This window comes from Podarcis muralis, chromosome 12 (assembly GCF_964188315.1).
Source record: "Podarcis muralis chromosome 12, rPodMur119.hap1.1, whole genome shotgun sequence".
In the NCBI taxonomy this organism is placed as follows: Eukaryota; Metazoa; Chordata; class Lepidosauria; order Squamata; family Lacertidae; genus Podarcis; species Podarcis muralis.
The window spans coordinates 3700220-3727124 of record NC_135666.1 but is presented as its reverse complement, the minus strand read 5'-3'; the positions used below and the strand labels follow the sequence as shown (position 1 = coordinate 3727124).

The 26905-nt window shown below is 47.0% G+C and overlaps 1 protein-coding gene across 2 annotated transcripts in view; it reads right to left on the bottom strand.

Moving 5' to 3' along the window:
• Nucleotides 1-26905, bottom strand: part of SCAP (SREBF chaperone) — a 63501-nt gene that overhangs the window by 23345 nt on the left and 13251 nt on the right. For both annotated transcript variants that reach the window (XM_077936635.1, XM_077936634.1), the window contains 13 exons: nt 22159-22388; nt 20571-20700; nt 20043-20200; nt 18194-18414; nt 15889-15994; nt 15231-15403; nt 14303-14429; nt 11559-11671; nt 9588-9682; nt 6467-6565; nt 4926-5147; nt 2816-3231; nt 289-474 (listed from right to left, as the gene is read on the bottom strand). In XM_077936635.1, coding sequence (XP_077792761.1) covers nt 289-474; nt 2816-3231; nt 4926-5147; nt 6467-6565; nt 9588-9682; nt 11559-11671; nt 14303-14429; nt 15231-15403; nt 15889-15994; nt 18194-18414; nt 20043-20200; nt 20571-20700; nt 22159-22280 — 2168 coding nt within the window. In that variant the 5' untranslated portion in view covers nt 22281-22388. The remainder of the gene's footprint in view (nt 1-288; nt 475-2815; nt 3232-4925; nt 5148-6466; nt 6566-9587; nt 9683-11558; nt 11672-14302; nt 14430-15230; nt 15404-15888; nt 15995-18193; nt 18415-20042; nt 20201-20570; nt 20701-22158; nt 22389-26905) is intronic.

The window sequence follows — 26905 nt, the reverse complement described above, 5'->3', positions numbered from 1 at the left end:
TCGAGTGCTAAAATCCACGGGTTAGGGGGTGCAAATTACTTGCCTTGCCCCGGGTGCTGACAACCCACGCTACGCCACTGGGGGGGGTGTCTTACTTTTGGGGAAACAGGGTAGTTTCTGTTCGGCAAGATACTGAGAAACCAGCCACTCTCAAGCAGGAGAGTGGCATGCCATGCCCGGCAAAGGCTTAGAAACCAGTGGGTGTCTTAATGGCCCCCCTCAGCTCTCCCTCTTCCCTCCCCACCCCTCACTTTGGCAGCATCTCCCCCCCACGATCAGCTCTCTTACTTGTACAGCGTGACGTCTTGGTGCCCTTGCATTTTGGGCACACCTTCCGCCACCTGCTCCGACTTCTCGCTGCTGGGTGAGAAGAATGGGTAGTATCGATTTGCCTCGTGAGGGTGGCGTGCCTCCAAGGCCTCCTGCGGGTTCAGGTACAGCGTGACTGGGATCACTGGAAGGATGCTGATGTACCTGCAAGAGCAGTAAGGGAAGCGATAATGACAGGACTGACCGGCCAACATAGAAAAAGCAGGGACAAGAGGCAGAAAGGCCTTCTCAGGGGACACCATTCACTCAGCTCATGGCTTTTTCGCTGCCTGCATTTCTTAGCTCGATGCAATGTCCAGTACAGTGGTGCCTCGCAAGACGAAATTAATTCGTTCCGTGAGTTTTGTCGCCTTGCGATTTTTTTCGTCTTGCGAAGCACAGTGTCGGAAAAGGTTCGGAAAAGCTTCAAAAATCACCAAAGTCTTTAAAAACCTCAAAAAAGGCTACCACACCGCGTTCTATGAGTTGCTCCTCGAAGTCAAGTCGCAACTGGATTAATGGTGTTAAGAAAAAGGAAACAAACCTGCAAGACGTTTCCGTCTTGCGAAGAAAGCCCATAGGGAAAATCGTCTTGTGAAGCAGCTCAAAAAACAAAAAACCCTTTCGTCTTGCGGGTTTTTTGTCTTGCGAGGCATTCGTATTGCGAGGTACCACTGTACTGTGTGAATAAGCCAGAAGGCAGCTTTTAGCTCCTTTTTTTTTTTTTTTTTTGTAGATTATCAAAAACAAAACTGGGGTATGGCACTGGGGGTGCCTCCATTAGTAAGAGTTCCTGACCCAGCGAGGTTTGCCTGTCCATTTCCCTCTCTTCCTTCAGAAGGTGGCAGGCACAGGCTAGGCTGCCCTAAGCTGGAGCACATGAGCCTTAACAGGATCTTTTTTCACTACAGTGGAACCTCAGTTTTCGAACGTAATCCATTCCGGAAAGCTGTTTGACTTCCAAAACGTTTCAAAACCAAGGATCAAAGGCCTGTTGGCAAATGGGGGGGGGGGGAATGAGAAACATGCTTCAGAAACCATTTGACTTCTGAGTCACGTTTGAAAACAGAAGCATTCACTTCCGGGTTTTTGGCATTTGGCTTCCGAAATGTTCAAAAACTGAGGTTCCACTGCACCTGCTGTTCTTTCTGAATCTTTGCTAATTCTCTCCCAGGTGTCAATGCTTTTACCCCCACCCTTTGTTGTTGAGTTCTGGTTTTTTTCATAAAATACTACTGCTACTTTGAGAACACGGACGAGGAAGCAGTGTGCAAGTAAACAAAACAAATGAAGTAATTCCAAAATGCATGGCCGGAGGGGAAAAGAAGAGCACGCCGTGTTATCAGAGGATACAAGAGCAAAGAACATAAGAGGATCCTGCTGGATCCGGACAATGGCCAATCTAGTTCTGCATCTTGTTCTCACAGCAGCCAACCAAATGGCTGTGGAACACCCACAAACAGGATTTGAGCACAAGAGCCTTGGCATTCGGAATCATTGCTGCCTCTAACTGCGGAGGCAGACCGTAGGCTCCATCACGGCTAGTAGCCGTCAACAGCCCTCTCTTCCTCCATAAATTTGTCCGATCCTCTTTCAAAGCCAAGCTGGTGGCCATCACTGCCTCCTGTTGGAATGAGTTCCACAGTTTTTGTAGTGATCAGGTGGGATTGCTATGAGGAATTATAAAAAATATGGAGCAAGCCATTTGTGTCTGCGATGAAAGCATTGCGTTGACTGGGTTTGAGCCATTTTGATATGATTTCTGATCAATCCATGTCTCTGCATCTCTGTCCTATTTCTCTGCCTGACAGGCACGTATAAGCATTCTGAAACACAGGCCAGTTGCTTCATCAGGCATCCTCAGTACATTAAGATAGTAGGTTACTTTGATCTTTTGATAGATCTAAGGGCCAGGAAGAGAGTTCACAGGGAGATGGTAAATACTATTTACTGCTGTTTATGACTTCCGGGTTTTCCTAAAAGCATTGCTTCCTATTTTATTTACTCTGGACTACTATGCATGCTCAAGTAGGAAATAGTTTCTTTGTAGTTAAAAGAATTTCTTCTGATCTAACTTTGTCCCCATGTGGGGTTTTTTGAAATGCTCAGAGGAAATCTGATTGGTTCTTACGAACACTGTGTAAAAAGTTCTTTTGTGAATAAAACGACCTGGGCCGAGGGGTGGACAGGAATTATTATTGGCACCTCTCCCAGAGTCTTGCTGGTCAATCTATTAATCAGAGTCCAATCCTTCCTTTGCTTTGGGAATGCCACAGTTTTAACAGGAAGAAGCCAGCCGTACACCCAGAGCTCAAGGGGCCAGAAGACTCCACACCAACTTTGGAGGCCAATATCCAAGTACACAAGCCTCCTGACATACAGGGAAGACTCTGGCCACTGACATTCCCTCCCTGTGCTTAACCAACGTAGTCCACAGGTGCAGCAGAGAGACTTTGTGAGCTTTCTGCCCTGGCAGAAACATCAGGGCTGTCTTCTTGCCACTCACCGTTTGGCCAGCGTGATGTTGTAGTAGCTGAACAGAGAAGGCCAGTGCCGGAAGGAGAGCTTCCTCCAGATCTCCTCATCTTCCACTCCCCATGTCACTTCTGCCTTGGGGCCCAGATCCGGCTGCCCGCTGCTCCCCCGGCTCTCCTGCTCTTCAGCCTTGGCACGGTGGCTCGATTCTTGCCTGCTCAGCGAATCCAGCGTCTGGTTCTCCGACAGCTGCTGGATGGGGTCCGAAGCGAAGACAGAGAGGGACAGCTTGGCGTCGCCGGTGGGAAGGACCTCCCCAGGAACCGGCATGGCGGGCAGCCCTGCCTCACCCAGTGGGCTCTGCTCCGTGACTTGAGAGGCCAGGTAAGGGCGGAGGCCGGCCGGGTCGGTGTAAAACAAGATGCCAATCCACACCATGGTCCCCGTCTGCAGAAAAAGAAGAGTTTGGATTTGATATCCCACTTTATCACTACCCAAAGGAGTCTCAAAGCGGCTAACATTCTCCTTTCCCTTCCTCCCCCACTCTGTGAGGTGAGTGGGGCTGAGAGACTTCAAAGAAGTGTGACTGGCCCAAGGTCACCCAGCAGCTGCAGGTGGAGGAGTGGAGACGCGAACCCGGTTTCCCAGATTACGAGTCTACCGCTCTTAACCACTACACCACACTGGCTCTCACAGAACCCTGCTTTCCCTGACACAAAAGTCTCCCAGAACCAAAAATCCATGTGTTCTAAGCAAAGGAGCCTTTGTGGACCTCAGAAATCCACAGCCCTCTTCTGGATTGAGGCCACTCCCCAATTTGTTTCACTTCCCTGCCCCCGTCTGTTGATGGAAGAGCCAGAAGCAGCGTAAGGGAAACCAAAGAGGTGTAGTTCTCCATGCAGATGGGGAACCCAAGACACTCCAGCTACTTTTGGACCCAGTCGACATGACCAATGGTCAAACATCCTTCTGTGTGCTGTTCATGAGCCAGAAACAGCAGCCAACTCTAAACACTGCTTAAGGACTCATCTATCCCACAAGATTTATCACACTGTCATGCTGAGTATTGATATTTAACTGAATGTTTTGTTGATGGCTTCTCTGTATTTTCTGATGTCGTTCTTTGTATTTTTGGTTTTAAACATTAATATACTTTATTTTTAAAAAGCTTACTGTGTTTTACATAAACCACTTAGGGATCTTGCATATTAAGTGGTATAAAAATACTACTGATGATTATCTGCCCCTCCAGAATCCCAGTCCTTAGGCATGGCCTGGGCAAGTGCACCAACATCCATCCTCCCAGCTGACTAGGCTACCTCAAGTACTGCTAATATATAACATTCATATGCCACTTTTAAGCCATAAAGAGATTTACAATCTCTGTAAATTTTAGCCCGCAAAATAAAATAAAATAAAATAAAATAAAATAATAATAATAATAATAATAATAATAATAATAATCTTTTATTTATACCCCGCCCTTCCTGGTTCAAAAACCGGGCTCAGGGTAGCTAACAACAAATTTAAAACACTTTAAAACACTTAATTATAAAAGCAGCATAAAATACAGCATAAAAACATGAATAACAATAAAATTCAAAAATCAATTAGATAATCCCCAGGGCTAGCTAGCTGAATTGGTCCTACTTGGGCCAGCGAGGAGACCACGGGAGAATTAGCTGTGGGATCCCAGAGCGGGTAATCTTCATAAAAAGTGGAGAGGGAGGGAAGAGAAGGGAAATAAAAGATCAGGCTGAATTCAAATTAAAGGCCAGGCGGAATAGCTCTGTCTTACAGGCCCGACGGAAGGAGGTTAAAAGAAGCAGCAGTGAGGTCACCATGATTTCAGAGACGGGGGGGGGGGGGAGGACGAGGCCTCCTGTCAACTCTCCACCCTCTGGCTCATGCCATTGTTCCAGAACCCAAAGACACCAACCCAGGCAGATGATGGGTAGAAGGAGCCAGCCATGCTAGCCAGCTACAGCCTTGGCTCTTGCTACCTCTTTGTGCTCCGCCTCCCAGCCCTGCCCTCAGCCCAGCAGGGCTTTTCTGCTCCACTCCCCAGCTGACAACAGCCCTGCCTGTTCCTCCCACTGGAAGCATCCCACATCCTGCAGCTGCTCCAGCGGAGGGCCTACCATAATGAGTCTCTGCGCCAGCCGGGTCCTGGCGAAGAAGTAGATGACCCGCAGGCGCTTCGGCAGGCGCAGGTTCCTGAAGGAGGAGGGCTGCAGGGTGATGGTGTGCGGGGTGGCAGGCCGCATGGCAGGCTGCCGCTCATACCGCTGGGAGCGGCTCGCCGGTTTGGTGGAAGAGGGCATGCAGGCTTCGGCCGGGAGGCGCCTGTTCAGATCCGCAAGCTGCCAAGAGAAGGAAAGTGGTGGGGTCAGAAACAGAAAGACAACAGCAAACTTAACCATAATAATAATAATAAATATTATTTATACCCCACCCTCCCCGGCCAGAGCTGGGCTCAGGGCGGCTAACACCAATAAAATCACAGTAAAAACATAATGGGGGGAAAGGGGGGGGAAGCCAATTTAAAATACAAGTTAAAATGCAATTTAAAATGCAGCCTCATTTTAAAGTAGCTGATAAATCAAGACCATAAGGGGACAGAAACATAAGGGTCAGACTGAGGCCAAACCAAAGGCCAGGCGGAACAGCTCCATTTTGCAGGCCCTGCGGAAAGATGTTAAATCCCGCAGGGCCCTAGTCTCTTGTGACAGAGCGTTCCACCATGTTGGGGCCAGTGCTGAAAAGGCCCTGGCCCTAGTTGAAACCAATCTAACCTCCTTGAGGCTCGGGACCTCCAAAGTGTTGTTATTTGTGGACCTTAAGGTCCATCGCAGGGCATATCAGGAGAGGCGGTCCCGTAGGTACGTGGCCTGAAACACAGGGTTGCCAGAGAAGCTGGCCATTGGCATCCCACACTGCGGCACACAGAATCCCGAATCTGTGCCCCGAATCTGTGTTCAGCGAATTGCCTCCAATGACAAGTGCCAGTTTAAGTCATCCATGTACAGCTGACTTGAACCTCTGTATTCAGAAGTGCCTGATCTTGTAATCCCTGCTCCTCTCAGCTCATGAGACACCCAGCCAAGCACACAAGGGTTAGCCCACCCCCCTTTGACTCCGTAAACTCATCCCCGGTGCCCCCTCCCCTACAAAAAGCATTTTTCAGAACATTTTGCACAACCAAACAAGGAAGATAACAACACAATAAAATTCAAAACAGTGGCAATGATTTGCACGTTTTTTCAAAATCCAATTATAATTACCTAGTTCACTTCATTTGATGGTATTGATAAACCTGATTCAGTGATGGTCGGATAGTCATTTATACTTCCAGCACCCCCTGCCTCCCCTCTAGAGAATCCCACGGCCCCCTCTGGGAACCACTGCAAGTAATAAACAATTATGTTATACGACCTTTCGTTAGACATCTGAAGGCAGCCCAGTATCAGGAGGCTTTTAATGTCTGATGTATTGTGTGTTTGTGTTTATACGACCTTTCGTTAGACATCTGAAGGCAGCCCAGTATCAGGAGGCTTTTAATGTCTGATGTATTGTGTTACAGATTGTGTTACAGATGTACTGTGTGTTTGTGTGGGGCGACCCTGTCAGGTAGGCAGGGCACAAGTGATAAATAATAATTATTATTACTGCCTTCTTTTACCTCCATGCGGCGGATGTCAATGGACAGGACGGTGGTGAAGAAGAGCATCTGGAGGAAGAAGTCGGACACCAAGCCCACCACAGCAAAAAGGCAGAATTCCTGCAAGGCACAAGAGAGGAGGGTGTTTGTTAGCTGCTGTACTAAGCTCCCAGCAGGGAGAGTCACCCCAGAGCAGGCAGCAAATGCAGATCTTTGTGCAGCAAGAAACAGTGTGCAGCTGGGAGCTGGTTGTGCCAGACATGAGAACTCAGCAGTTCTCACTCAACAACAGGAGCAGCAGTTCCAGGATCTTTTTTTTTAAATATAATTTTTATTCATTTTCTCATCAAACAATATTTTCACTTTACATCACCAATCCAATCTTTCCGCACTCTGCCGAGCACAAAACTTCCTTCCCCAAACCCCCTTCAACAAGCTTTCTATTACAAATCTGTATCTCGCATTTATAACTTAAAGTCCACGTCGTAGGAAACATTTCAGTCCTGCTAGTGTCTTCAAACTTTCGCAATGATTATTAACATAATCGATAAATTTACTCCAGTCTCTCTGGAATTTTGAGTCCTCCTGGTTCCTGATTCTGAAAGTCAGTTTTGCCAGTTCTACATAGTCCATCATTTTCGTCTGCCACTCCGCAATCGTTGGTATTTCCTGTAATTTCCACTTTGGGGCTAATAAAGTTCTTGCCGCAACTGTGGCGTACAAAAAATAGTCTTTGGTCCACTTTCGCAATTTCTTCCCCCATCAACCCCAGCAAAAATGCTTCTGGTTTTTTGGGGGGGAAGGTGTATTTAGGATCTGTTTCAGGATCTGTGCTGCCCAGTGCTGGGAGCAGGGAGGAGGTAAGGGTATGTGTGAACATGTGCGTTCCCACATCTCTCGACAAAACGGGTCACCTGTTTGAGGGACCAATTCTACCTCCGGAGAGCAAGAGGAGCGCCAAGGCTGAGTAGGCTAAACCCAGGGGGTAATGAGTGCAAAGTATTGGAAGACACAAGAATTACCCACACTGGAAGAGTGGCAGACCAAGGTGATAGACTATATGGAATTGGCAGAAATGACTGGCAGAATCCGAGACCTGGGAGAAGAGTCGGTGGAAGAAGATTGGAAGAAATTTAAAGACTACCTGCAGAAATACTGTAAAATTAATGAATGCTAAAATGATGTTGGATTGAAAATAAGTGGCATTGGCAACAAGAGTAATAAGAATATGTAAATACGGATTGATAATGGTTGAAAACATATTGTTATAATAGGTTAAGATCAAAAGTTAAGATAAATGAAAGAAGGCAAGGATTTGCTGAATCAATTATATAAATGGGAATACAAAAAGGGGAGGTGTGAGGAAGTCAAGAAAATAAGCAAATGAGTTTATAAATATTGAAATCTGGATTGAAAACTTTTTTCTTTTTAGCTATTTTGTCTTTTTTGTATTTTCTATGTATTTTTTTTTAATAATATCTGTATTTTATTTTTTTAGCTCTTTTCTATTTTCTATGTTTTTTTCTTTAACTTTGTAATTCTTTGTTCTTATTTTTTCTACTTTGCAAATTTATGTCTTTCTTTGGAAAAAGCTTAATAAATATCTTATAAAAATAAAAATAAACCCAGGGGGTAATGAGGTACATGTCCTTAGCCAAAGAGTGCAGCACCAGACCTCAAGCGAACGGGGCGAGGGTCAAAAGCACATGAAGCCTGTGGCAACTTGGCTCCCTATTGCCAGGATTCCTTGGACTCTGTGACAAGCACACTGAGCATTATCTCTTCTGCGTCCTTCACGTTCAGGGCCAAAGATAAGGGGCAGACAAGCAGACCTGTTCCAGGCACCATTATTGCAAAGATGCAGAAATCAGGGCTGGAATGTTTGGATTTCAGCCACCAGAATCTGCCGCCATTCTGCTGCTACAGCACAGGAGGCATAAAGGTTCTGCCTATCAGCTCTTCCTATCAGCTCAAAATACGCTTTCTATCCCATCAAAAGGATCTTAACGATATTTAATCTATGAACTGTGGAGAAGGGAACAGAGACAAGCAACCCTTTCAGGCCACGACAAGCTTCCAAGAGGAAGTCCCGCCAGGAACAGACCCAGTTCAGGGAGTGGACTATTATGAAGCAGCCTTCAATAGGCCTCACAATGGTAGTGACAGAAAGCATTCCCTGAGACATATGCAAGTCTCAACACACTGAGCGGCTTTCAAGGTAAAATGTGAGTTACATTATGGGAGGGCTGTTTCAAGCCCTGCAAGAAGCTGTTGCAGGAGAGGGACTGTGAGCAACGTCATAGGGACCAAGGAGAACTCCCTTGTTATGTTTTGCTATGGGATGCTGGCTGTTGTTTATGTAATCTTGTTATATTTACAGTACTGAAACATGGTTGTTTTGTTTTTTGCATGTTACTACATTTGCTACTGTGTCATTTTGGTCTGTTGTTATGAAATTGCTTTTGCGCTGCTTGGTTTTGAAACACGTTCCCTTTTTCTTTGTTGTAAGCTGCTTTGAGCATGATTTTTTGGGAGGGAAAGTGGCATATGAATGAATGAATGAATGAATGGAATGCTGCACTCTCCCCCATCTGAACTGCATCTAGAACAGCCTTTCTCAACCAGTGGGTCCCCAGATGTTGTTGAACTACAACTCCCATCACCCCTAACTAGCAAGGCCAGAGCTCAGGGATGATGGGAGTTGTAGTCCCACAACAGGTTGAGAACCGCTGATCTAGAAGGTAGAAAGATGGCAACATGGATGGCTGAGGCGCCCCCAACAGCCAAGCTCCATCTAGACTTGTATCGTCAAGGCAGTCTTCAAGGGGGACCCCACTAGGGAAGTGTCTCAGGGCTACAGAAACACAACTGACTGTTGCCAGATGAAAACACGGTGACATATGAGCTGGTAGATTGAACTGACTGAAAATTTTGGCAACTGTGAACTGCAAGAAGAGGGTTGGCAGATGGCACAAGATGCTGTGGACTAACATGGGATGGCAACACAGGAGGTCTGAGAAGAAGGGTAGGAGCACAAGCCCTACTATGTCCAAGGATGCTCTGCAGGTGGTGGGTAATTGCCAGGCTAAACCAACCCCCCACCCCAAGCAGGGCTTTTGCCCCACGAGAACCCACCAAGTACCTGGATAGCCGGGACAAAGGTGAAGTAGCCAATCAGAATGATCCCCAGCTCTGTAGCCATGTTCTTCATAATTGACCAACTCTCGTTGCTCAAACCTGGGGAAGAAGAAGAGTTTGGATTTGATATCCCGCTTTATCACTACCCGAAGGAGTCTCAAAGCGGCTACCATTCTCCTCTCCCTTCCTCCCCCACAACAAACACTCTGTGAGGTGAGTGGGGCTGAGAGACTTCAGAGAAGTGTGACTGGCCCAAGGTCACCCAGCAGCTGCATGTGGAGGAATGGAGACGCGAACCCGGTTCCCCAGATTATGAGTCCACTGCTCTTAACCACTACACCACACTGGCTCTCTGGGGAAAAGGGACACATGCAGACGTAAGGTTAAGGTGGGTGATTGGAGGCTGGGGGCCTGCTTGACCTGCAGCGACTGCCCAACGCACAAACATTTTAAGAGGGCAGCGGCACTGATTTACAACAGGGGAGACTTGTTGGCCTAGGGGGCCAGGTCTTTATCTCCCCTGCCACTTGGTCCAACTTTGGTAGCTGGGTGGGACCACCCACTCGCCAATCATCTAATGTAACAATGTCATGTGAGTGGCAGTCACCAAGAAGGGCTGAGCCCCCTGCACAACAGCTGCTTTTTGCAGGAGAAGCAGCTGTGTCTCCTAAGCGCTCCACAGCAGGCATCACATATGGAGACAGGTGAACGTAGTTTGAGGAAACCGCCTCATAAGCCAAATGGGGAGGCCTGACGTTGGTCCGCAGGACAGGGGCTCCCCACCCCTTCTTCAAAATGACAAAAATTATTAACAGAACAAAAGTCATACGCAACATGCAAAAACAAAGGGTTGCTGAACTCCCAATGCTCTTCTGGAGGGACAGGTAACTTCACACTTCAGTTTCGTGCCTCTGTTGTCAGGAACCAGCCAGCATACTTGACACGTAAGGGGAAGCTGGAGAAGTGGCTGGAGAATGCAACTGGCTTTGCTACTTTTGAGACATTTGGTGCTCCTGGGTCAACCACACTACTAAAATTCAATGAGAGGAGGAACAGTTCCTTACTCGGTTTTGTGCAAATTGTTACCTTCACTGAAAGTGAAGCAGCAATTTACTACCTCCACTGATAAGTGTGTCCCTGCCAGTTGCTGGAAACTACAGGAGGGGAGTTTACTCTTGTGCAACTTGATCCAGCGGGCTCTTTTTAGGACATACGTTATTAAAATAAGCTTAAATCAACCTCTACACACACACACACACACACACACACACACACACACAACAAAGATATCAAACTGCTTGCTTTGTAATCGGGTCTTCTGTGCTCCTTTAGCTATGCATATTGAGACTGGATTGCAAAGCAAGATTGCTAGGTTCCTCCTGTATTTCCTAATGAGTGTCATGCAGTAATCTCGGTGTGTTTAATCTGGTGTCAACTGAGCAACAGGCTTCGGTCTGTCATGGGGCCTGTCCCCCAGGGTGCTCTGACCCATTCCAATATACTCCCCCGTGCCTTTTAAGACCCAGAGTGACTGCTGGAGCATGGATTGCCACAGAGGAAAGATCACAGCTCAGCAACAGAGGGATTACTTTGCAAGCACTGATCTCAGGTGCCAGGTGTGGGAAAGACCTTGTCAAGCCACTGCCGATCAGAACAGATTGGGAGCCAGTGTGGCATAGTGGTTAAGAGCGGTAGTCTCGTAATCTGGGGAACCGGGTTCGCGTCTCCGCTCCTCCACATGCAGCTGCTGTGTGACCTTGGGCTAGTCACACTTCTCTGAAGTCTCTCGGCCTCACTCACCTCACAGAGTGTTTGTTGTGGGGGAGGAAGGGAAAGGAGATTGTTAACCGCTTTGAGACTCCTTAAGGGGAGTGAAAGGTGGGATATCAAGTCTCTCCCTCCCCCCCCAAAAAAAAAACCCAGACCAGAGATGGGCCAATGGTCTGGCAGAACTTGCCGTCTTCGTTCCACGTACCTTGCGCAATCCTCAACTTCACTTCCAGGTCGACGGGCGTGGAAACGACAGATTTCGTGAGGACCAGCACATTCTCTAGGCCAATCACTACCACCAGGTAAGGGAAAATCTCCCTGGAGGAAAAACGGAGGGTAAACATATAGAAAGTGGAATTGCCTGGCCTAAGTAACCAGAGCAAGTCTCATTCTCAGAAGAGAATGGCTGAAGCTCACTGGGTGGCCTTGGGCAGATCACTATCTCCCAGGCTATCCGACCTCACAGGGTTGTTGTGGGGATTAAATAAGAAGTGGGGGTACCACCTTGAGCTCTGGGGGTGGGGTGGGGGAGGTAGGCAGTATAGAATGAGGTCAAACAATCCTTTAAAAGATTGTGTAGTAGTAGTAGTAGTAGTAGTAATAATAATAATAATAATAATAATAATAATAATTAATTATTATTATTATTATTATTATTATTATTATTATTATTATTATTTTATATGCCACCCATCTGGCTGGGTGCATGTAGTCCATCAAACATTAAAAGCTTCCCTAAACAGGGCTACCTTCAGATGTCTTCTAAAAGTCTAGTAGTTGTTTATTTCTTTGACATCTGATGGGAGGGTGGGTGCCACTACAGATAAGGCCCTCTGCCTGGTTCCCTGTAACTTGGCTTCTCACAGTGACATAACCACCAGAAGGCCCTTGGCGCTGGACCTCAGTGTCCAGGCAGAATGTTGGGAGTGGAGACGCTCCTTCAGGTCTACTGGACCAAGGCCATTTAGGGCCTTAAAGGTCAGCACCAACACTTTGAATTGTGCTGGGAAACGTACTGGGAGCCAATGTAGGTTTTTCAAGACCGGTGTTATGTGGTCTTGGCGGCCGCTCCCAGTTTCCAGTGTAGCTGCCACATTCTGGATTAGTTGTAGTTTCTGGGTCACCTGCAAAGGTAGCCCCACATAGAGCGCATTGCAGTAGTCCAAGTGGAAGATAACTAGAGCATGCGCCACTCTGGCGAGGCAGTCCACAGACAGATAGGGTCTCAGCCTGCGTACCAGATGGAGCTGGTAAACAGCTGCCCTGGACACAGAATTGACCTACGCCTCCATGGACAGCTGCGAGTCCAAAACGACTCCCAGGATGCGCACCTGGTCCTTCAGGGGTACAGTTAGGGGGGCTAATGGAAAATAGGAGCTACTGGAAAATAAATATCTTTAGGAAGGCAGGCAATACTATTTACTATGAACACATCTGACAAAGCATACTTCAGATGCCGGCATTTACCATTCCCCCACATTCAACGAGAAGAGCAAACAAGGCAGCTGGGCTCTCAGATCAACTTGGCATGGATCCAAAGTGACCGTCCAGTTAAGGGAAGCCTGGCTCTCCTATCAGAGACAGCGGTGTTGTGGTGCTACAAGGGGAAGGTCACGGGGAGAGATGTGGTAATGCTCTTCTGTTTGCGTGGGAAGATGATGCAAGACTCCGACAAAGGGCAGGCAGGGGAAAGGAAAGACTGAGTGCATCTCAAGGCCCCGCAAGAGAGATACTGGTCCCTAATTCCTGGGCGCGTGGGTGGGGGTCATCCTCTTCCCGTCAACTCTTAGCTTTGTGTGATAAATAGCAAATCCATGGGGCAGAATATGTTAAACTTGATGAAATGATTTCTGCTGCTTTCCAACGTTGTGATGCATGATTAAGCTAATCACCCCAGCCACGGGAGCGAGAAAATTGCTCTACAAAACTGCTCCATGGGGGCTAGAAAATTTCAAATGCTAAAACATGGGAGACTGAAGAAGGTACTAAATGGGCTTCTTGGTACAGAATCCACATTCAACAGTTTGCAGGTGTAATTGCTGAAGGAATTATACCCCTGGTAATATATTGTATTTGATATTAAAGTTCCATGATCTACAAGATCTGGTTGTCCTGTGTCTGCATAAAAGCTAGCTCTGGCCTGTAGGAAATTATTTATGCAGGATGCAGTTTTTGTCAAGCACACAAGGTTTAAAACATCTGGATTTATACCGGAGAGCTACCTTGTTACAAGAGGTTATTCTGTGGCTTCCAAAGATTACTGTTGTTTTGGCGAGAGCCAGTGGAGCTACTGGTTTCTATTGGGACATTTTCTGGCAAAAAATGTCAGGTTAGAACAGGTGCTTCTATCAATTTATGACGTGTCTCTTAATCTTAATCTGGTAGGCATTGGGGTGTGTTTGTTCTAATAATGTGTCCACCTCTGAGCCAATTCACCTGCCAGAAAGACACAGGTAAAATCCCAGTTCTGATTCATGTTTGGTGTAGATGAAGGTGTTTGCAAATGAATTTGTTGTACTCATATTGTGCATTTTTAGGTATCCACCTAACGGAGCTCATCTCAGCAGAAGGATAATACAGTTTGCTCAGGCAGGCATGAGACATTGTTTGGAAAGGAGATCATTAATACGGCAGCTATAGGGAGGAACTAAAGGAGAGCAGCAGCTCTTTTACAACCATCTTAGAATCATAGAATCATAGAATATTAGAGTTGGAATAGACCACAAGGGCCATCGAGTCCAACCCCCTGCCAAGCAGGAAACACCATCAGAGCACTCCTGACATATGGTTGTCAAGCCTCTGCTTAAAGACCTCCAAAGAAGGAGACTCCACCACACTCCTTGGCAGCAAATTCCACTGTCGAACAGCTCTTACTGTCAGGAAGTTCTTCCTAATGTTTAGGTGGAATCTTAACCAGCTCCTGCCAGTTAGATTAATTTAGATGCTTACCCTCCATTGAGCGTAGGTGTCAGGCCAAAGAGTGTGCACAATCCAACCGACATGAGCAGAGAACTCAGGACCGTCACAACCGCAGCCAGAGCCAAGCCCCATTTTGATTTCACCATGTCAATCTTCCCTGAGGGAGAGAAAGCAAAGCCTCCAGAACCGTCGGATGAAAGTAAGACACAGAAACAAAGCCGTGGAGGCAGGACACACGCATTCGCTAACCAGACCATGGGAAAGGCAGAAAAGGTGCCATCCACAGATTGATGTGCAAATGTGCAAGCGGGTCTGCATGTCTCTCAACTCACAACACAATCCATCACTCTAAAATGAGGTTCACGCCAGGGCGTGCAAAAGTAGCACCTTGAAGGATGGGACACAACAAGAAATGCCACCTATCCCAAAACAGTGTTTCTTTTTCTTAAGGTTCCAGAAAGTGTCTCTGTCTCTCTGTCTCTCACACACAATACCAAGTACAGTGGTACCTCTGGTTACGTGTTTAATTTGTTCCGGAGGTCCGTTCTTAACCTGAAACTGTTCTTAACCTGAAGCACCACTTGAGCTAATGGGGCCTCCCGCTGCCGCCGCAGACCGATTTCTGTTCTCATCCTGAAGCAAAGTTCTTAACCCGAGGTACTATTTCTGGGTTAGCGGAGTCTGTAGCCTGAAGCGTATGTAACCTGAAGCGTATGTAACCCAAGGTACCACTGTACTGCTCTGGCTATTAAATAAAGGGTGCTGCATTTATTACCCTTTCCCCCTAGCAAGAGACACAAGAGGTGCGGAGCCTTTAGAGTTGTGTCTCTGCTCAGAGACACAACTTGAACAGCTCTGCGCCTCTCTATTGCTGCGTTAAAACCAGGGGTGGGGGGCAGCACACATGGTCCCTTGAGCCCCCCTCCTCGCAATGCCCTAATCTGCCCTTCACACTTACGCGTAGAGAAGTAGATGTAGGCAAACAGGATGATGTAGGTGGTCACAAGGGGAATGAGTTCAGCGATGCCGATCTCTTCCTTGAAGTGGACGTGGGTGATGTGCTCTTCCCGCAGGGTGCAGTTGGGGCTGGGGTGCAGCGCCTTGAGGCGGGAGCGGAGGCTGGCAAGGAACCTGCCGTGGAAAGCACAAGGGCAACTCACAGCTCCTACAAAGCACATGCATGCAGTGCTCATTGTCTTAAAAGAGAAAAACCAGCTTTCACATAAGTTACAGGGCACACAGCAAAGTTGCCCTGTTTTTGTAACCTGTGTAGCAGCCGTAAGAGGCTCAGTGTTTCACAACCACGGCTACTATTCTAATCCGCTGGTTCTCAATTGTGCCTCGGTATTTGCATAGGCAAAGGAAGGTTTTGCATAAAGGCTTTGCCAGTGTATGGAGCGTACAAAAGAGATGTTAACGTGACATTTTGACATGCGATCATTCAGGGGAGAAAACGACATGGATTTAACAATCCCTGTTAGGAAAACATGCTAAAGGCAGCCTTGAGAAAACGAAAAACAGTCCTGGATTATGAACAACACATGGAATAAGGGAGAAGCATTTTCCAAAGCCGTAGGCGACTGTTTCACCATCTTCTGGATGAAATCGCGAAATACCTGGAATCATAGCGCTGAAGACCCAGGGTAATGGTGTAGGTTACCACTCGCTTCCGGTTATATAGGTTCACCCCGCTGTACTTCCCTGGGACTCCGAACAGCAGGTCTGAGGAAAGAAGAGGGACGCATGAGGTTTCAAAGTCGCACAACCGGGAAGCAAATGAGGCTCCCCAAGCTTAATGAAGACTGTCACACACTGCTCCAGTTGCCACATCCCCAAAAAGAAACAATACAACAGGGCTGGGAAAAGCATCAAAAAGGGCAATTAAATCAAACTAGGAACTGTAGCATGTTCCTTATGACAGACAACTTAAAAGATTTGTATCTTTTTAAGTACAAAAAAGGGCAATTAAATCAAGCTAGGAACTGTAGCATGTTCCTTATGACAGACAGCTTAAAAGATTTGTATCATGCTACCTCCAGGGTCAGAGGCATCATGTCTTTGAATACCAGGTGCTGGGGAATAACAGCAACAGGGGAGGGTGGCTGCCCTCACGTCCTGCTGATCAGCTTTCCATGGGCATCTGGTTGGCGACTGTGGATCAGCTTTTGGTCAGATCCAAAAATGCTCTCCTTTTAGCTGATGTCAAAACTCTCTTCCTGGCTCTGACATGGCAGAACAGCTGTTCTCCAATATTCAGGCCAGCCTCCCAACACCTGATCAAGGACAAGCTAGATACAGTGGTACCTCGGAAGACGAATGCCTCGCAAGATGGAAAACTCGCAAGACGAAAGGGTTTTTTGTTTTTTGAGTTGCTTCGCAAGACGATTTTCCCTATGGGCTTGCTTCGCAAGACGGAAACGTCTTGCAAGTTTGTTTCCTTTTTCTTAAAACCGTTAATACAGTTGCGACTTGACTTCGAGGAGCAACTCATAGCACGCGGTGTGGTAGCCTTTTTTGAGGTTTTTGAAGACTTTGGTGATTTTTGAAGCTTTTCCAAAACTTTTCCGAAACCGTGCTTCGCAAGAAGAAAAAATCGCAAGACGAAAAAACTCGCGGAACGAATTAATTTCGTCTTGCGAGGCACCACTGTACCATTATGTAAGAAAGCTGAGGGCAAACCTATTCCATTTCACTATGGCATTGTTGTTGTTGTTTTCCACGTAGTTTTTTTTTTCATTAATTCTCCAAAGATATTTCAAAGCAGTTTTTTAAAAACATATTTTCTTCTTGACTTCCCACCCCATCTCTTCTGGGGTTTTTTTTTAACTCCTTTTTATTCGTTGTCCTATACAGTAGAAGAGGGACGCAGGTGGCGCTGTGGGTTAAAGCCTCAGCACCTAGGACTTGCTGATCAAAAGGTCGGCGGTTCGAATCCCTGCGGCGGGGTGCGCTCCTGTCGTTCGGTCCCAGCGCCTGCCAACCTAGCAGTTCGAAAGCACCCCCGGGTGCAAGTAGATAAATAGGGACCGCTTACTAGCGGGAAGGTAAACGGTGTTTCCGTGTGCGGCTCTGGCTCGCCAGAGCAGCGATGTCACGCTGGCCACGTGACCCGGAAGTGTCTGCGGACAGCACCGGCTCCCGGCCTATAGAGTGAGATGAGCGCACAACCCTAGAGTCTGGCAAGACTGGCCCGTACGGGCAGGGGTACCTTTACCTTTTATACAGTAGAACCTCGACTTACCACCGCCCCTACTCGTGAACAATTTGACTCGTGACCGCGGCCAACCCGCAAGTAAATACCGGGTTTGCTGTGATTCACGCACGCACAGAAGCAGCTTCTGCCATCTGCACATGCGCAGAACGGTGCTGCCGCCAAATGCGCACACACAGAACTGCGCTTCTACCAGTGACCCGGATTGACTCATGAACAGACCTTTGGAACGGATTCCGTACGTGAGTAGAGGTTCCACTGTATTACGTATGTTTTTGCTGCCTAAACACCAAATCACTGGTTCTTTCAATAATCCACTGTTTATACTTCGAATCCTGCCTGCGACTTCATGTATGGGTGATAGTTTGACTTGTAACCCATCCATGATCTCCGTTCCTCCTTAAACGTTTCATCATTATGTCCTCTTAATTTAACAATTTCGCCATTTCAGCATAGTCCATCAGTTTTAGAAGCTGGTTGGTGATCCTTCATTCCACTTCTGTGCATATTAAGTTCCAGCTGCCTGTTGTCACATTATTCCTAGTGAAAAGGCTTTGGCTTTTTTAGGGATTGTCAGTTTAAACATCCTTTTCACAGGACCACCACATGTAGCATTGCTAAGCTGGTTGTCAGGGGAGACATGAGTCGGGCCCATTGGATGTTCCACAAGTAATTCCCCTACTAATCTCTTCTCATGCAAGATCTCATACCTTTGGGGGTAGCCGATGTCTGTAACGTCTTTGGTTCATGCTGGTGGATCGTTCTGATGACATCCGGGTCAGCACTGAAGAGTTCCTGGTCATTCTGCCAGAAGTTTCCTGGGGACAGCAGCAGGCAGCCATGTTCAGGAAGCAAGCCTCGAAGCTTCTTTAAATTGGGAAGGAGATCTGTTACCTGAAGGCAGATTTCTTCCAGACTTTTGATTCTGGAGCTGAAGGGGGGGGGGGGGAGAGAGAAAAGCCAAGAGTTGCAGCAGATCAAGAGTATCCGCAAATAGTCAAAGCAGAAAGGGACACTGCAATTCCACTGATTATTCATCCCAGTGATTCAGAAAGTGGTCACAGATATCAAATTCATTTTTGCAAGTATCCATCAGTTCTCTGAAGTGGCAAATTGCCTGTGGGCTCTCTTATGCCTATGGTTATTTTATATTCATATGCTCTACTGTTAAAAATTATGGTCTGGGCTCTGGTGGTTTTCCTTTCAGAGATATTCCCTTTCTATGGTCATTCCAAAACACCTTAGCCAAAGTCATTTTTCCTCTTCTCCTGCTGTCACCATCACTTCTGCATTACACAGTGGTACCTCGGGTTAAGTACTTAATTCATTCCGGAGGTCCGTTCTTAACCTGAAACTGTTCTTAACCTGAAGCACCACTTTAGCTAATGGGGCCTGCTGCTGCTGCCGCGCCACCAGAGCACAATTTCTGTTCTCATCCTGAAGCAACGTTCTTAACCCGAGGTACTATTTCTGGGTTAGCGGAGACTGTAACCTGAAGCGTATGTAACCTGAAGCGTATGTAACCCGAGGTACCACTGTACTATCTACATTGTCCTCAAGCTCCCAGCCCTTACGTTTGAGGTACTCCACCTCTTCCATCTCTCACTGTTCCTATTCCTTGCAACTCTGCTCTGCAGACAAGAAAAACTGCCACCAAGGGACTCATGGTCAGTTAACAGCTTCAAAAGCAGGTAGGTCTACCCAAAACAAGGGGAAGGAATCAGCAATCCAAATCCAAGTTTTGCATCCAGCACAAATACAGGATATGTGGATTGACCATACAGAAGCTAAGATACATGGTTCCAAATATCTCCAGGAACAGAAGGTGCAAACAGAATCAAGGCTCTTGGAGCTTTGAGTCAAAGAACGTTCATATTTATTGCTTTTGATTATTATTATCATTACTATTATTTATTACACTTATCTACTGCCCTTCATCTGAAGATCTCAGGATTGTTCACAAGATAAAGATACTTCGTATACAGTAGGAATGCTGGCTCCCTGCACCAGCACACACCAACCAACGTGATCAAGAGCATATTAGGAGAACAACTTGGGTTCTGTAGCAGACCGTGAAGACTAGGTTTAGTTTATATAATTTACAGTTCAAGTATTTTGAAGAGATGGTGAATCAGTTGGCATCAGATTAACCGCCTAGAAAAGAGAGCCAGGACAAGGGAGTAAAGCCTCTGAACAAGAGAAACTCTCCACAAATACAAAGGTCAAGAGATCCCTCTGAAAAGCCAGGAAATCAGCAAGTCTCAGGCTGCCCAATTTTGGATCCAATATTATATGTTCTACCAGCATGATGAAGCTCCTCACATACAGTATTTTTCGCTCCATAAGACGCACCTGACCATAAGACGCATCTGGTTTTTAGAGGAGGAAAGGGGGAAAGCCCCATTTTTTGAGGATCAGCTCACAGTTGTGCAGCTTCTTTTGCAAAGGAGAAAAGCCTGTAATACTGTAATAAAAATACTGTAAACCGCTCTCTGGTCCTCTGATAAAGGTGGCATATAAATTTAATAACAAACAAACGAATCATTGAGGTCCACCTACCCGTCTTGCAGGGCATGGTTTCTGATTTCCTCCACTAGCTGGAAGACACGGGAGAGCGGGGACCGAAACACGTCAACAGCCAGGAATGTCTTGGGCCATGGAGAGACAGTGGCTTTCACCAGGACCTGCTGAATGTAGGCTACAGGAGCGCCTGTGTACTGGGAGGGAGAAAATGAGATGAGACAAATTTATGAGAGGAGACCAAAGTTGCAGCAAAGTACTCTTCCACCAGCTCCTTTCTCTATGTGCCATTTGTTTAGCTAACTGTACCCAAGCCTCTTCGTGCGGCAGCTCTTTTGCTACAAGGGTGGAACAGAAGCTCAATGCAAGAACAGATGCTTCAGAGCTATTCTGGGCCTTAGAAATATGAAAGTTAGTGAAAGGCAATACCGACAAAAATATAAAAACGGTGGCTGTGTTTTCTCTGCCTGTGTTTTCTCTGAGCTACGCCACCCCAAATGCTACCAGGCTCCTCCTCTTCATGCGTGCTCATTGCACACACTGTGGTAGTAGAAATAGTAACAGTACCCAGTCAGGCCTCTCGCTCGGCTCTCCTTGCTGGTGGGTTGGGTAGGCTGGAGGCTGCGCGTAGTCCTTCACAGGGGTGGTGTATTCAACAGGTCCAGTGCCGGGCAATGGGAGTTTCAGCAGTGGGTAGCTGCAAGGCAGAAAACAGGCAGCGAAACAATTTTAGGCAAGCCCAAGCGATGAAATAAAAGAAATGGGCAAAGCCTTTACGTCCTTTCTCCCACCCTGAAACTGAACATCCATGACAAATGCCAGAAGAGAAGTCATGCGCAGAAGGCACAAGAAGCAGCCCTGTGGTGCTTTAAAAGACCTGCACATTTTTAAAAAGCAGCATGAGCTTTTGCAGGCAAGAACATTGCTCAGGCCTCAAAGCAAACAGATTCCACTTCAAGGCAGCCACGTCCCATTGCCACACAACTCTCACAGATACAAAATTTTCCTCTGACCTTCAGCTACTTCTGCACTTCCAACATTTCCTTCAACTGTGAACTAGCGAAAATTGCCAAGGCCTTTTCTAAACAGAACGCAGTATTGCTCTGTATGATTTTAAATACAGGGAATACAGACTCTGGGAACTCTGGGAACACACTCCCCACCCACCCTCAAATTCCTTCCCCTCAAATAGTTCCTTCAGAGTGCAACAGCAGAAGTAGCTATGGCCGAAATTTTAACCAGTTTGAGAAAACAGACTTTCTGTTAAAAGAAAATTAATTCTGGCTGCATCTCTTCTGTGTCTCTTCTCTTACATCGGTTTTCCATATGAAAGAGAACATGATGTTTTCTCTTGCTGCCAAGTCCTATGGCAAGGTCACAATTCTGTTTATTAGTGACCAATACCTTCTTACACTCATGCCAAATGTTTCATAGCAGCAAGACACCGTTGCTATAACACTGCCAGCCACATGACTACCTAGTCTGGCATTGCAAAGGCACTCCAGGACTAAAGGAGACAAAGGGAGCAGGAAAAAGTTTGGACAGAATAAAATATTTCTTCCTCTTTGAAAGTTAATGGAAACGGGAGTATATCCCACACAGCTTCAGAGCCTTACTAAGCAGCCAAGCCTACACAGTGATGAAAGAATAGCCCTTTCATGTCAGACATTTTAGCCCACTACTGCAATCCGGCACCTCTCAAAAGATCTGCTAACCCAAACCACAAGTACAGTGGTACCTTGGGTTAAATACTTAATTCGTTCTGGAGGTCTGTTCTTAACCTGAAACTGTTCTTAACCTGAAGCACCACTTTAGCTAATGGGGCCTCCCACTGCCACTGCACGATTTCTGTTCTTATCCTGAAGCAAAGTTCTTAACCCGAGGTAATATTTCTGGGTTAGTGGAGTCTGTAACCTGAAGCATATGTAACCTGAAGCGTATGTAACCCGAGGTACCACTGTATTGGTGCATTTAGTCAAAGGTATCTAAACTTGCTCCGTCTGGGTGTTCTTTGCAGAAATGCAACTGTTTCCTCCTGGGCCCTTTGGCCTCTCCTCAATACTTTCACAGCGTTTTTGAAATGAAAATGCACAACCACGTGGTCCACTTGAAGACAAGGCACACATGGATGGATACTGCGGAAGAGAGACTTTACCAGCAGGCCAGGACACAGAGGCCGGTGAAAAGGATGATAGGGATGGGGCAGGAAGCACACAGCAGCCCGTGGTTGTAGAACGCCCGTGATATCTTCTCCCGCAGTCTGTCAGTCAAGGTCATTCTCAGCTGTCCATCAGCTAACTGCCATCCCGGAATGTATTAGGGCAGTTTCATCAGAGCCCACCATGGGTGGCACTTCAGAAAAGGCACGGCATGCAAAACAGAATTCTGGAAGGGAGAGAAGAGAAGGCAGCAGCTGGTCAGTGCAATGGGCAAACCGTCACCTAGGGGTACAGATATTCCTTTCCCACATTAACAGTCCCATCCTGTGCATGTTTACTCAGAAGGAAGGCCCACACTGTTCAGTGAGACACATGCGCAAAGAAAGGTGCACACAAGACTGCAGACAAAGAGCACTTCTGCAGGGAACTCTCATGCCTGACTTAAAAACCTTTTATGTCTTGGCAAAACCCTCTCATTCACAGAAAATGGCGCATGAATCAAACATCTGTGTACTACATATTAGGTACAAGCTCCAGTGGCTTACAACAGACAGTGGTGCTCAAACACAGGACTCAAACCACACATAAGATACCTGGATTTATCAAGTTTTCTAAACTTATTCTGATTTTGCAACCTTTCTTTCCTTGATTTTTCTTCCAGATCTCTCTTACAGCCCTTCTCAGAATTATTTTCAATTTTTTCCTCAGTGGCCTTCTGGATTTATGATTCCCGAAACGGGAAAACACATGTGTCAGGTGAGGGAGGATTCCCAGAAGGGGGCGCCTGTGGTCAGGCCAAGGGGAGTCACAGGGGGGACTCGTCAGGAGCAGGGGACCAGCGGGGGAACCCAAAGTGGGAGCTGGGAGTCGGGACCGGCTTCTCCGCCAGAGCGCAGTGAAGGGGGTGGAGATTCCAGAGTGACAGGAGAAGCAGGTCCGAAAGCAGAGAGGGAGGGGAGATCGGAACAAGACATCCTCCCGGAAGGGGAGGGGAGTAGTGCAGGGAGTAGTGTAACTGTCAAGAGGAAGGTTAGCGGTTGCGAACGCGCGCCAAGTTCAAATGTGGAGGCGCGCGGAAGAACAAGGAGCCCGGAGGAGGAGCCAGGTCCCAAAGCACGCAGGAGGGGGGAAGAGCTGTCTGGGGATTCCGCGTCAGGGGAATCCAGGAGGGGCGAAACCCCAGGGGGCAGGAAGACCCTGCGGAAAAGGAAGGAAAGGAAGAGGTGGAGCAGCACAGCCCTCTTAAACTGGTGCAGAGGAGGGACTGACTCAGAGGGGACTTCAGCGGTCTAAACGTAACAGACGTGGGGCTGCGCGCCTCGGTTGTGGAGCGTACAATGGACTTCAATAAACATTTTTGTATATAAACTGGATTTGGCGTTGGTCTCTTGTGAGCTGGGACCTGAGGCAGCCCTGACAACATGATTTCTTGTAAGTGATCCTGGGACCTTTGGTGTGTGCGGCAGGTCTAACAGCAACAACAACTTTGGAGGAGCTGTGTCTGCCTGTTTGATTGGGCTGCCAACAAACCCAGGAGGAGGAAAGGCATTAGCTGGGCTGGTCTAGTTCACCTGACACCAGCAAAGGCAACATGGAGCAACTAACCCTTGATTGCTAAGCAGGTCAGTTGAAACACTGAACTTTCCCATAAGCTCAACCTCGGAAAATAGCTGTGCCATCTGACTCTTGTGATCATCATAGTCTTCAGCCTTGAATGCAGTGTATTTGCCACCAATTGTAACAGAAATGGCATTGAAATACCAACCAGAAAGAGGAGGAAAAGCAAAGACAAAGGAGACAAAGACAAAGCCTTGAAGAGAATGCCAAGGATTCCAGGAGGAGAGCCCTTGGGTGCCAACATCTGAAGCACACTGCTCATTGGCTCGCTACCTGTAATTGATTAAGATAGCAGGTAGCAAAGACCAGGAAGCAGATGGCATCATCCACATACTCTCCTTCACAACACATGCTGATTATCTATGAAACCACTAACGAGCCGGGCTGTATGAGAGATGACAGAGACAACAGTTTGGCAGAACAGCTATAGTTGAAATTATTTGTGCTTTGCCATGTACACGACTACCAAGTCAAACACAGGTGCGAGGAGAAGTATATTTCCCACTCCCTCCACTTTAAAACAAAAACAAAAAACCATAGCACGCTACAGTACGCTTCCAAGCACAATTCAAAGTGTTGGTGCTGACCTTTAAAGCCCTATACGGCCTCGGTCCTGTATACCTGAAGGAGCAACTCCACCCCCATCATCCAGCCTGGACACTGAGGTCCAGCGGCGAGGGCCTTCTGGCGGTTCCCTCGCTGCGAGAAGTGAGGTTACAGAGAACCAGGCAGAGGGCCTTCTCGGTAGTGGCACCTGCCCTGTGGAACGCCCTTCCAGCAGATGTCAAGACAACAACTATTCTACTTTTAAAAGACAACGGAAGGCGGCCCTGTTTAGGGAAGTTTTTAATGTCTGATGCTGTATTGTTTTTAATATTCAGTTGGAAGCCGCCCAGAGTGGCTGGGGAAACCCAGCCAGATGGGCAGGGTATAAATAATAAATTATATTACATGTTAGTAAGCATATTGTATTTTCAGATAGTGTAAGCACACAAAGGAACATTTCCACCATCATATTCTGATAGGGTGTTAATTCCGCGTGAAGCAACATCACACAAACATGGTAACACCCCAGTCATATAACAAGGTTGTAAAATGAACCAGAAAGAGAATTCAGAAACGAAGCACCCCCTTATTTGTCAACACATTTGCTGTTCCTATGTTTGTTGTGTAGATCTGAAAGACCCTGAAAGTAACAAGTTGTACATACATGTAGAGCTGGATGAAGCCAAAGAACTTTAGATAATATTCACAGCGGCGCCTTGAGTACCTCTGAAGGCCAGCTGGTGAGGAAGCCATACGTCAGTGGTGCCCCAGGCCTTGATTCCCAGAAACTCAAGTTTAAAGTATTCTGGGAAACATATTCCTCTGCTCCCACTCAGAGTCAATGACCCTGGGCTGGGCATGCCAATGGTCTGACTCAGCAGAAAGCAGCTTTTATTTTAGAATTATTATTATTATTAGAATAAACCTGGACAAGGTCAGGGATCAAGAGGTCAATTTGAGGTTTTTGGGACATGGGTAATGAAGGTGTTGATTTTTCCAGTTTCTACTAGGCTACATTTAGACAAGGTATTGTCAAGGATATTACATGTGTGGCCTTTTACCTGGGTCTTAAAAGGCTCAGCGTCTTAACAGCTTATGAACGGATTACCCAGCAGAAGAACTGAAACCAAACCAGCCAATGATGCAACAACACAATAGTGTGATTTGGTGCTTAGTGCTGAAACAGCCTTGATTATAGATCTCATCAAGAGTACTACTTGTTCCCCCTCTGTTATCAAACAGCAATTGCTACTCCCAAGACGACAGAAACTGAGAGCTTGCCTCTCCAAAAGGGTGAATGCGATGATAACGATCAATACCAAGATGAAGGTCTAACATGCTTGTGTGTTGAGCTCACTGCTTTTTGGGCAACCTGCCGGGAGCAAAGCCTTCCACATGCGCTGTGTTAGACAGATTTGAGGCTTCACATGGCAGGACAGCGTCTCAAATAGAGATGCGCTCTCCCAAGTCCACATTTCCAGCATGTTCGCATTCCTGTCTTAGTGACATCTATGTCAGCTTGCTGATGTCCACAGAATGGGAAATGGCAGGATCCTGGAAGACGTGTTCTATCAGGAGCTGGCCTCAGGCACCAGGCCCACTGGCAGACCAGCTCTGTGTTACAAAGGGGTCACCAAACGTTACATGAAGGCTGACAACGTCAACTGTGCCATGTAGAAATCCCTTTCAGACAACCACAGTGCCTGGAGATAATCAGTCAGGTCCTGTATCCATAGCAGTGACCAGAGGAGGAATGACCGCTGGGAGGAGCGCAGAAATGCCATGGTATGCCTGCGTCAGCACAACCTGACACCTTCCTCTGCCCCACCTGCAACTAAACATGTCTCTCCCATATCAGTCTCTTCAGCCACAGCAGGCGCTGTGTATCTCTGACGATTTGACTTCACCCCCAAAGGCACACTCCTCCATTGTCTCCCAAGACAAGATGCCAACCCACAAGCTATGGAGACCAGTGAGTATCTCGTAACATTACTCCAATACCACCAAGCAAACCTGTAATTCCTAAGCAAATGTGTTACATTTTCTGTGAAAAATACTGACTGACTGTAAAGACAGATGGGATTAAAAGCCTGGGAGAAGAGAACAGGCTATATAATACAGGAGGCCTGAGAATACAGCTGGGTGAAATTCAGGCTTGTGAGATCCACTTGTCACTGGAATCCCAAGGTCCACCAACCAAAGTTAGACAATTCACAGGATGCTTCTGAGCACATCCTCAGCCCAGGAATTTGTTTTCAATCCCAGAACCGAGCTCACAGCACTTTCCCCATGCTTTCTTCATTTCAGCAGACTGATCTGGAAAGACGGGAGCCTTTTAACTGTCCCTACTGAAAAATGAGTGGGCATTTGAGAACGTTGTCGTATCCAGCGAAAGTCATGCAGATCTGCCTTCTGCACACTCCACCCTTAGAATAAAGGGGCAGAACACCACCTAAGACAGGATGCAAAACAATGCCCACTCTTACACACAATGAATAAGAAGTCCCTTTGAGCTCAGGAGGTCTTCTCCCAAGTAAGGAAGCTTCAGATCACAGCTAAAATGCAGCCAATAGCTCCCTG